Source organism: Cebidichthys violaceus, unplaced genomic scaffold, assembly GCF_023349555.1.
Source record: "Cebidichthys violaceus isolate CVI_PGR_0920_01 unplaced genomic scaffold, fCebVio1.0.p SCAF_20, whole genome shotgun sequence".
Lineage (NCBI taxonomy): Eukaryota > Metazoa > Chordata > Actinopteri > Perciformes > Stichaeidae > Cebidichthys > Cebidichthys violaceus.
The window spans coordinates 5,247,330-5,258,329 of NW_027176373.1; the positions used below are offsets into that span (position 1 = coordinate 5,247,330).

The 11,000-nt window shown below is 42.6% G+C and overlaps 2 protein-coding genes across 2 annotated transcripts; both read left to right on the top strand.

The window, feature by feature from the left end:
- The first annotated feature begins 443 nt into the window (after positions 1–443).
- LOC137876690 (organic solute transporter subunit alpha-like) lies at positions 444–4,290 on the top strand. The gene is made up of 8 exons (XM_068716472.1): positions 444–706; positions 944–1,095; positions 1,286–1,359; positions 2,056–2,214; positions 2,394–2,505; positions 2,592–2,738; positions 3,079–3,184; positions 3,369–4,290. Exons 1-8 carry the CDS (start codon positions 631–633, stop codon positions 3,527–3,529), a joined length of 987 nt encoding a protein of 328 aa, XP_068572573.1. The 5' UTR covers positions 444–630; the 3' UTR covers positions 3,530–4,290.
- Positions 4,291–5,825: 1,535 nt separating this feature from the next.
- LOC137876331 (APC membrane recruitment protein 2-like) lies at positions 5,826–10,214 on the top strand. Its single transcript, XM_068715805.1, has one exon. The coding sequence runs from the start codon at positions 6,133–6,135 to the stop codon at positions 9,262–9,264; it is 3,132 nt and encodes a 1,043-aa protein (XP_068571906.1). The 5' UTR covers positions 5,826–6,132; the 3' UTR covers positions 9,265–10,214.
- Positions 10,215–11,000: the final 786 nt, after the last annotated feature.

Sequence of the window (11,000 nt, forward strand, 5' to 3'; positions counted from 1 at the left end):
TGTCCCAATATGTTTTCTGCCTGCATTAGAGTGATGCTCACAACACATTCTTTATAATAATTTTACATAGTACAGTAGTCTTCAGTAGTAGATTTGAAGAGAGAACTGACAAAATAATAAACTAATATAAATAATGTAATGTATGTTGGACTGATGGCACTGAAACATAATTATAAAATATTTCTCATAGCTTGAGCTTGAAGGAAATTCCTTGATCTTTTTTATATCCTATATTTACTGGGAAGGAAACAACACACCCTATCAAAGTTCATGTCTCTTGACACACTCAATGGGTCTCGCCCTTCTAACGTAAAAGTTAACCTTTGTGTTTTTTTTTAAATTACTGTGACTAAGTCTGTGAATGAATGAGAGACCGTGGTGTTCTCATAAACTCGTAAGGTGTCATCCCACCTTCACTCCTTTAAAGTCACCTCTCGGGTGAAGTACATTTGCTGTTTAATCTGCGACTAGAATCCACCTGCAGACACAGCAATCTAAAGGGAGATCAGTTATTTAAGTAGACCTTGTAATTTACAGAAGTCATTTCTACAAGGAGAGAAAGTAAAGTTTGAATAAAAGACATTTCTGTCTAAACTTCAGTGAATATTTTAAGAGGAATATCTGCATGCCATGGAGGAAACCATCAACAGCACCATTGATCCAGCTTGTTTACAAGAGCCTCCGCTGGCCATGGACGTGATAAAGCGTAAGTGTCTCCATATTACCACATCCTGCTTGCTGATAATGTTTCCTTATCAACCAGAGCTTATGACATTAACAGCTCACTCAGCAATGTCATGCGTGCAGCTGTGTGTCTTGAATGAACCACACGATATTGACTTCTTTTTTTATTTGCCTTGTGTGTATTTATTTCACATAAAGTGTCAAATATATGTCTATGTCCTGTACTATGAAATAATGCCCTCTCTCCATTTCCAATCAGAGCTAGATGTGTTTGGATTGTGCCTGTACTCCATACTCACCTTCATGTCCTGCGTCTCCCTGCTGCTGTACTTGGAGCAGTGCGCCTATATTTATAAAAAACTGCCCTACCCCAAGAAGACGACCCTCATGTGGATAAGTGGTGCAGCACCAGTAAGCAGTTGGGCCGGTTTTGATATAATAATAATAATAATAATAATAATAATAAACCTGCTCATTCTAATTATCAATCTAATATCAACCACTTTATTTGTGAAATAAGTTTAAGGCTCTCGGCTGCGAGGCCCTTTGAAAAACAAGATGAAATCTAAATTCATGCACATGATGTATTGCTCTGTTTCAGGTCATTGCCACCATGTCTTGTTTTGGGATGTGGATCCCGAGGGCCGTCATGTTCACTGACATGACGTCTAACTGGTATGTTTTCTCCTTACACCTAAATTAGTACACGGGGAAAATTATTTTCACATACAGTAGAGTCTTTCTTTCACTGATATTTCTAAAAAGTGGAAATATGAATATATGAACCTGTACCTTTTGATGTTCACTCTTATCTACTTGCTTCCTTTTCTGACAGTAAAAGTCTTTTTTCAAGTCTGTTATCTAGTAGCTGTGACCAGTAGCTACATCTCACTCACCACTACTGTTATCTTCTTTGACATCGACTTCCAGGTTATAACAGAAATCCTTTTTGCCTTTGACACAGCCAGGCAGCCCCCCCCATCCCCCCATAAACTACTCGTTGAATCATTGTACACGCCACATCTCCAACTAGCGTGAGCTCAACTTTTTCCGCCTGCAGTGATACATTTTATGTGCTTTCTGATTTATGCACAGTGCAAATAGTACTGCGTGTTCAACAGCTGGTTCAAAATCCATTAACAAGCGCTGTTTTGGATTTGTCCTCACGGTTCAAAGAGTTTATTCCTTTGTTTTTATGTATTGAAATAAATAAATGAAAACTGCAATTTGTTATTTGGGTCCCTTGCTGAAAAAGCTTAAATTTAGCATCACACACTGTGAACGTAAAGCTCAGTACTCCATGAGTGCTTGTTCAGATTTATTACATGCTCTCTATAAACAGGCCTAAATCTCTTCTCCTTCTCTGTGTAGTTATTTTGCAGTGGTGGTGTATAAGGTCTTGGTTCTGATTATCGAGGAGTTTGGGGGCACCAATGCTTTCCTGAAGCGGTTTTCTGGTAAACCCTTACTAATCCACACAGGACCGTGCTGCTGCTGCTGCCTCTGTTTACCCCGCGTGCCCATGTCACGGTATTTATATCTGTTATTCAAATACATGTGTCATTGCTCTGGTTCTAATATCTGAGGCCTCTGTTATTTACTGCATACTTTTATAGTTATTTAATCCTGCTCTTATTTACATGCATTGTGAACTCTTTCTATGTTGACTGTACATTGTCTTATGATTGTGTACATTTCTAATCATTCAGGCGGTTGTTGTTCTTCCTGAAGTTGGGTGTTCTTCAGTATGCAATCCTAAAGACGGTGCTCTCTCTCCTCTCCATTGTGTTGTGGACAAACGGCAACTTTGATCTCGCTGATGTAAGTGTTTGAAATGCTTCTCTATCTGCAATGGAAATTGAATTAACACGACATGCAATTTAAATATCTCTTTGCTTCTTTTTCAGCTAGAGATCACTGGTACAGCCATTTGGATTAACCCATTTATTGGCGTTCTCACGATCATTTCCCTTTGGCCCGTTGCCATCGTCTTTATGAACACCAACAGCTTTCTACGCGACATCAAAATTGTACCCAAGTATGCCCTCTACCAGGTGAGTCAATACAACCAATATCATATGTTGCAATCTCGAAAGACAATTTAGCTTATCTTCCTTTTTTAACTTTTAGAACACGTTTCTCAAGTTTTTTTAGAATGGCAAATAAAGGAGTGAGTGAGGGCCTGGTGGAAAAATACCTTCTAGTGTGTTCATCCTATTCAACGAAGCAAAAGAGTATCTGAAAGAGCAACAGGGTTTGTCGCTGGTGTGACATAGAGTTTTAACACAAACAGAGTTTTGTGCCATAAAACCAAACTCCTGCTGAGAAATACTAATACTGCATGTACACTGTATGTATAGTATGTACCTGATCAAGTATCGTTTTTCTCCTTAGCTAATACTTGTCCTGAGTCAGCTGCAGACATCAATCATTAACATCCTGGCCCTGGATGGGACCATCGCCTGTGCCCCTCCCTTCTCTTCTCAGGCTCGTGGCTCCAGTAAGAAACATCTCTGAATGTCCGCAAAATGTGAGGTGAAACAATCCATCTGAAACCCCTGATTTGTTCTCTCTCTCTCTCTCTCTCTCTCTCTCTCTCTCTCTCTCTCTCTCTCTCTCTCTCTCTCTCTCTCTCTCTCTCTCCTCTCTCTCTCTCTCTCTCTCTCTCTCTCTCTCTCCTACAGTGCTAAGTCAGCAGATGATGATCATGGAGATGTTCATCATCACTCTGGTTAATCGGCCTTTGTACCATCGATCATATGACAAACTTCCCTCTGAGACTCATGACAATGAGAAGAACGTTGAAGTCGCCCTGCAGACTACTCTCGTGGAGCATGACGTCTAAAAGAGAAGACAGTGATGAAAGAATGAAAGTCAACACTGCTCTTTAGTTATGCATCATATCATCTAAGAGATCATAAAATAGCCATGTTACCTCATTCTGCAAGGGGATAGAACATCACAACACTGGTGACTTTCAACCCTTTTATATTTGTACTTTTCACACAGCACTCATTGACTTTTGTCAATATCTGTATCTTGTCGAAGACAAAACTGAACAAAAGGTTCACTCGGAGTCTTTCTGTCTCAGAAATATCCCCCTAAAGATTGTCCACAGTGAGGTGTGTGTTTCAATGTTTTGAGCATCAAAAATTAAATTGTATTCACTTTCATTGGACTGACAGAGTGGTATCAATCTCATGAAGTCTCCGCAAGAAAGCAAATATGTATATTTCCCATAATGGCAAACTATCCCTTTAAGCTTTAATAATTATTTTGGAACTGGTAGAGACATTTCAGCCTGTAACTAGGATGGAGGAGAGGAACACAGACTTACAACTAAAGGCAGAATTCACAGGGTGTAACTGCATGCTGTACAGTTTATATATGCATATCATGCTGGAACAAAACATTTTTGTGTGTGGAAGAACAACATTTTTTTGAGTGGATGTTGAAGTTTAATTGACATCTGATGTATTATTTTGTACTAAAGTGGGCACATTATTTAGTTGTTATGTGTGTATGTACTCATTACAGTGTCCAGGCTGCATGTATTAAACTGAGGTTTCAAGCACCAATAAATAAATATATTTCTTGTTCACTGCGGCATGACGCATGCAGAGGGAACTATTTATGCTCACAGTAAAAACAGACTATTACTAAAATTGATTAAGGAAACTTAATCCTTATTCTCTGTTCTCTACGAATCCAGCCTACTGTTGTCTTAACACAGCGTGGAAAACAGGCAGATGTGTTAAACGACTGCTGACCCACTTACTTAGACTTATTTGGGACAGGAAATACATGAGACAGCAGCTTTATTTCTCATTCAGATGTTCATTTTACAACCATCTACAGCCAAACTGTACCACATGTTGTTTCTTTAGCAACCACAAGAGGCCGTGCTTGTTCCACCCCAAACCAGTAACACGACTTAACTCATGTGATACATTTATATTGATTATTTGTTTTCAGTTGAACAAAAAACGTCACATTTGAAAACAATAAATACAACAAATGTTACAGTTCCTTATTTTAGAAAGGAATAAACAAAGTAATTTATAAATTGTTGTGCCAAGCAAACAAGACACAACATTAAACTAACAGGATGACTTGTACGACTTAAATTTAGACTAACTTCTCAAGTAATCTGTATTTGGTTTTTACAGACAGAAATAAAATTCTTAACAATGTTTTGTCACATCAATCATCTGAAAAGGTGAAAATAAATAATGGCTTGAGCACTGTATCAATAAGAGGATTGCATTTGATGTTACGTTTTAAAAAAAAATCTTGTTATAATCTAAACATTGCTCAAATGAAAATTTAAACATAATGTTATTGGAAAAACCAGAATATAAGAGAGATCATATTAACTTTGTCATACTCAATATAGCTTAATGACGTTTTTTCCTTTTAGCGGAAAGATTTAATTTTCAATCATCTAGTCATTCTCAAAGGCTCGGTTGTCTTCAGGACTGCTGTTGACTCCGTTAAGGTTGTTAAAAGTTTACGCCCTCCCACAAGATTGATCACTTCTAATTTGATTATATCATAGAAACATTAACAGTTAAGCTTCATGGGATGCATTACATTTTTGTTTTGTTTTTACATGTTCTCTACTATCTGTTAAAATTATGCTTTTTTTGAAGCAATATCATCATACAGTAGCATAGTGGATAGACTGAGGAGAGAAAAGTAAAGCATTGTACGGAGGCATATGCTATCTATCTCCCAAACTTGAATGTGATAAAAGGTTGCACTTTACTGCAATAGCTATTTATAAAATTGAGATAATCTAATATTTCATACACGTTTAACAGACTGTGGTGAGTTACTGTAGGTTGCTGCGACACACTAGATGTGAATAAAAGCAAATCTGTTCCATGAAAAGATTATTAGGCTGCACAAAAAAGGTACATCGCATTAATCTGGATGAGATGTTTATGTAAAGCCAGATCATTCAGAATTCAAAATTTGGCCCTATTAATGGAGTATTTGTCTCTGCTGTTATGTAAACAGTCATCAGACGGAGAGAGAGAGAGAGAGAGAGAGAGAGAGAGAGAGAGAGAGAGAGAGAGGGGAAGGGAGAGCTGTGTTCAGGGTGTGTTGATGACAGCCTCTGGCTCCGCATTGCTGACGAAAGCTGCTTAGCCCCTCAGTTGCTATGGCAACCAGGGAGAGCAGCCAGGCAAAAAAAACAACGAGGCAAAGGGGAGGGGCTTTCAAGGGAGAAGTGGAGGAGAAAGGGCTGGATGGGAAAGAGAGACAGAGGGAGGGATACAGGCAACCCATAAAGAAAACGCACCGAGAGCAACAGAGGTAAAGCAAAGGCTACCGACGACGATAGACATAAGGTCTGGATATAGATGCTCACTCCACTGGCTGGGGAATAATAACTGCAGCAAGAAACTGGAGGATACAGAGAAAGAGGCAAACGGAGAGAAGATGGATGTACAAACGGAGAACGCGGACCCCCCGCCTTGTGAAGCCCAGTCGAGAGGAAAAATCAGAAAAGGATTCAAGCTGTTTGGCAAACGCAAGCCAGGTAACATCTTTTCTCTTCGAAGCAAAGGGGATGGAAACAACAAGTCACCTGTTATCAGGAGCAGCACCATAGATGGATTATCACCAGATTCAGAGCAGGAGCAAGACAGGGAAAACGGACAGGAGGTGAGTCATGGTGAGAGGGAGCAGGCAGACGAGGAGCCACTCAGTGAAGATGGCGTTCTGGCTGCGGCTCCTGCTCGCGCCTCCATTTCTTCAGCCAGCTCAGCCAAGTCCCTTAGCTTCCTGTCATTGCTGAGGGGGGGCCGGAGAGGAACAGGGGACCGCAGAGTCCGCACCGTGTCCCAGCCCTCGGGTCGGCAACGTCGTGGGCTGAAGGGTCTCTTCAGCAGTGTTAAGTTCCGATCAAAAGATAAAGAGGAAGAAGCCCCTCCGAGCCCACTTCTCATGTCCTCACGCGCCAACAGTGTGGAAATCATCAAAGAGGACCTCACCCTTACCCCCAAATCCCAGCATTGCTCTCTGGACAGTCCCGAGACTGAGAGCTATGAGCCTGATAAGAGCTTAACAACACAGGACAGTTCAGCCACGTCCCCATCAGAGACCTTAACTCGCCAGGTGACGGCAGGCAATGTGAGTAGAACTAATGAGCATGTGCCGCCTTTACCCACATCTGAACCACCCTTGGCACCCGGTGATAACAGCCTGAGCTGCTTGCTGGCAGACATCTCCTCTCTCCTGACCTTTGACTCAATCACAGGGGGTGGAGACATCATGGCTGATGTGGAGGCAGAGTGGGGAAAAGCCAGTAGTCCCATTAGTGCTGTGGTGACTGATTTCACGACATCATCCACATCTGTCTTCTCCAAACCCACCAACTCATCTCCACCGACCTACGCCTCTATCAGCACTGCCGCTACGGCAAAACCCTCTCCTGTAGCCGACCCCACCACAGCCTCGACCCAATCCTTGACACCTCTTACAAGGACAACCACAACCTCTTCTCCTATTGCCAAGCCGAGCTCCATCATCACGACTTTTACCAAATCTTCCACTTTGGCCACTCACTCAGTCAAACTGAGCTCGGACTCTACTCAGCTCACAGACTCTGAGCCTTCTGCTAGCATTAAAATGAAATCGACTCCTACGCCCATCGCAACAAAACCCTCAACTACCCCTTTAACATCAACAAGCTTTTCGACTCCAATAATGTCTCTCCCTTCGGTGACAATTAAATCCACACTGAGCTCCACCTCTACTGCAACCACAGCTCCACCGTACACCCCGGCCACTGTAGTCAAAGCTCCTTCCATTAGTCCAACTCTTACCTGTACGGCTAGCAAACTGGCTTCAGAGGTTGTAGCACCTCCTCAAGTTATTACCTCAGTAAGTAAACCTATCCCTGTAGCTACTCCAACCCCAGCATCAGCTAAACCTACACCAGTGACCCCTAGCCCCCCAACTCCTGTTACTTTTACTCAACCTCCATCTGCTAAATTTGATTCAGCTAGCAGTTTCAACCTGCAAACTTTCACTTCCTACAAACCTTCCCTAAGTTCAGCTGCAGGAGAATCTAAAACCCCAGTGATAGTATCACCTCCCTTTACTGTTACAACCAAACCCTCCTTTTCCGCACCAGTCCCCCCCCCCAAGGTGACAACGGTTCCCCAATCATCTACGACCTCAGGCTCAGTATCTGCGGCCCTCTCCAAACCTACACTCACTTCAAGCCCAATGGACTTGAATAAGTCCCCTCCCTCCCTTGTAAGTGCTCCCGATAAGTATCCTTCCTCTACCCCAACTGCCACAACTAGAACCCAACCCTGCTCTGCATCTGTCCCGACTCCATCTTCTATTTCATTAGATAAGATTCCTCCCATGACTAAACATATTCCTGCACCAGTCTCTTTAGATAAGATGGCCCCTGCTCCCACACCGACCCCAGCCCCTACCACTAATGCTGTTGTTCCTACAGTATTCCCAACACCTCCTGCTCCGGCTCAGATCCCAGTCTCTCAATCTAAAGCCCCTCCTGCTCTTGCTCAAATCCCAATTTCTGTATGTAAAGATCCACCTGCTCAAATGCAAGTTTCTCAGTCTAAAGTCCCTCCTGTCACTGCTCAGATCCCAATTCATATGTCTAATGATCCGCCTGCTTCTGCCCGAATGCAAGTTTCGCAATCTAAAGCCCCTCCTGCTCCTGTTCAGACCCCAATTTCTGAATCTAAGCCCCCTGCTGTTACCGCTCAGATCCCAGTTTCTGTACCTAAAAACCCTCCTGCCCCTGCCCACCTCCCAATTTCAATGTCTACTGACCTTCCTGCCCCTGTTCGTATCCCAGTTTCTGTATCTAAAGACCCTCCTGCTCAGCTCACAGTCTCTCAATCTAAAACCCCTCCTGCACCATCCCCTTGCTCCGTCACTCCTCTTCCTTCTACTCCTGCAGCTTGGTTGAGTGAGGCCCCAGCCTCTGCTAAAATGAGAGGAAGTGGACAGGCATCAGTCGATGAGCAACTGATTAGTCCAAGTAGCACAGGTGCCCCAGGGGCCCAGGCCATGCTGTCAAAAACAGAAGAACTGCATAGTGAGTCACGAACAAGCCTACAGGGCACCTCCAGAGAAAGTAGGATACCACAAGTAAAGGCATCGGGACTAAGCAAAATACCTGTAGTTGGAGGGGGCAGAGCAGGCAAGCCACCTGTCCGGGACAGTCAACATGTTGATGATGAAGCGTGCCGGGACCCACCGACTCCTGTGTTAGAAGAAGAGAAGCCTCGTTTTAACTCACATGCTGCAGGGAGCAAAGATAAAATCAGTGATGTTGAGGCTAATGTGCCCACCTCAAAATACACCCAGGAGGAGAGTCAGCAGCTTCCTCAGCCGAAAGTCCTCACCAGTTTACCGCGTGACTCAAAGATCCCTGTGAAGCACGGCGCACAGTCTCACACTGCCTCCCAAATCCCTCAAGCTAAAGAATCCTCCCGCACAAAGATACCTGTGTCCAAGGTTCCTGTCCGCAGGGCTGGGAACAAACCTGCAGCTGCAGGTGGCAGCTCTCAGATAAGAAAATAAATAAATGGACTTGAATCAATCAATGATACAGATTACGGCTTTGGAACTTTTTTTCTCTCAAATATAACTCAATGACCACCCTTTTTTCTAGACTGTATTATTCTTGGCTTCACTACACCATAAGCAACAGTAACAGAGTCAAGGAGGCTGACAGCACTCAAGCACAAAACATCTCCACAAGGAGCCGGAACAACAAGCCTGGCTCTTTGGTGCTGAGGCAACTGGACATGCACTCAGGAAAGGTTCGGGGTCCCACACAACAGCATCGGTGATAAGGATAAAAGAAAAAAGGTCTTCTGAGAACACAGTCTCACACACACACACACACACACACACACACACACACACACACACACACACACACACAACATGGGCGAGTGCCTTTTTAAGGGTGCTTTTTCGGACAGACTCTCAAAATCTTTTCTACAGTACTTTTAACTTTTGTTACTCCCCCTTTTTGTAGGAACCGTCAAATCTTTTGGTCTTTCTTTCCAGCAAGTCTCTTTGATAATAACCAGTCCCTTTACTTTTTATTTATGTCTGGAGAAGAACAGCAGGAGCTCTATAAATGAATGCAACAACCAAATTTACATTCCACACCAATCTTTGGATGTATATGTAGCAGAAAACGTGCCATTCATTTTTGCACAAGATGTTGAACTGTGCAGTGCCTGTGTGTCCGCCTGCTCATATGTAACATGATTAGATCTCACTGTGAACTCTGGGAGAGACTGGTTTTGAGGGAGGAGTGGAATATGTCCAGCCATTATCAATGGCACTGTGGACGCTGTGAGCGAGACAGAGAGGATGCTGAGATGGGATCTCTCGTACACTGGCACGTCCTTATCCCACTTATACTCAGATGAGAACAGTATCTCTGTGTATAGTCTCATCTATGTTGTTCTGTTTCCTATTTAATCAATAAAACAATATGAGTATTCGCAAGATGAGATCTGTTTAAATTGTGAATTATATCCTGCATGTTTTTTTTTTAAATATTGTGGCATTTTGCAGATGGATAAGATGTGAGCACATATAAAACATCATCTCTTTAAATAATTGAATGAGGAAGGAGATGGCATCAGGGAAAAGTTAAAGTAAAGAGATATGAAAAACACTAAATCACTAATGGCTCACTATCGTACCACAGCTTTGCTCAGAGTGTCCTCATAGGAACATCATTTCAACATCATCCACACTCAAAGCTCACTGACCTGAAAAGCGAGCACATGAATGTCAGCAGAGCCCGGTCCAATCAGCCGCAAGGGAAAGCGCTTAACATGCATACCTTATTATCAGGAAAAGGGTTAGGGAATGTGTGTCATTGCTATTCTTAGTGTGAAATGCACACGATGGATGCGCTGCATAATGACTGAGTGGGTAATTTGATTTGGACATTTAGTATTAGTTTGATATTATTGCAGAAAAGAACAAAATGCAGATAGTTACATAAACAGAAAAAGATATAGTCAACAAAAAAAGACTATCTATAATTTTGCACAAAGGCAGAAAATGTAAGAAAAACATGTTGAAAAGCAATGCTGAGTAAAACCTCAGGTTACAGACGGGACACTGATCTGAGTCATGCGGTACTGTTATAAGGAGGCTGGTGTTAGGAATAAGGCATAAGGACAAAGGGTGAATTTCTTACAAAAAAAGCAGTGCGGAGGTGACACAAAAAGACCTCTGTGTACTTCAGGAAGCCAGAGGCTGCAAGCTGAGAAAAGAGGACCATC

What these genes read in the sequence shown, in the direction of transcription:
- LOC137876690 (XM_068716472.1), top strand. Translation starts at nt 631, where the DNA reads ATGGAGGAAACCATCAACAGCACCATTGATCCAGCTTGTTTACAAGAG. An exon ending in GGATAAGTGGTGCAGCACCA is followed by an intron (nt 1,096 to 1,285) that starts GTAAGCAGTTGG and finishes GCTCTGTTTCAG; the next exon opens with GTCATTGCCACCATGTCTTG. An exon ending in CCAAGTATGCCCTCTACCAG is followed by an intron (nt 2,739 to 3,078) that starts GTGAGTCAATAC and finishes TTTTCTCCTTAG; the next exon opens with CTAATACTTGTCCTGAGTCA.
- LOC137876331 (XM_068715805.1), top strand. Translation starts at nt 6,133, where the DNA reads ATGGATGTACAAACGGAGAACGCGGACCCCCCGCCTTGTGAAGCCCAG.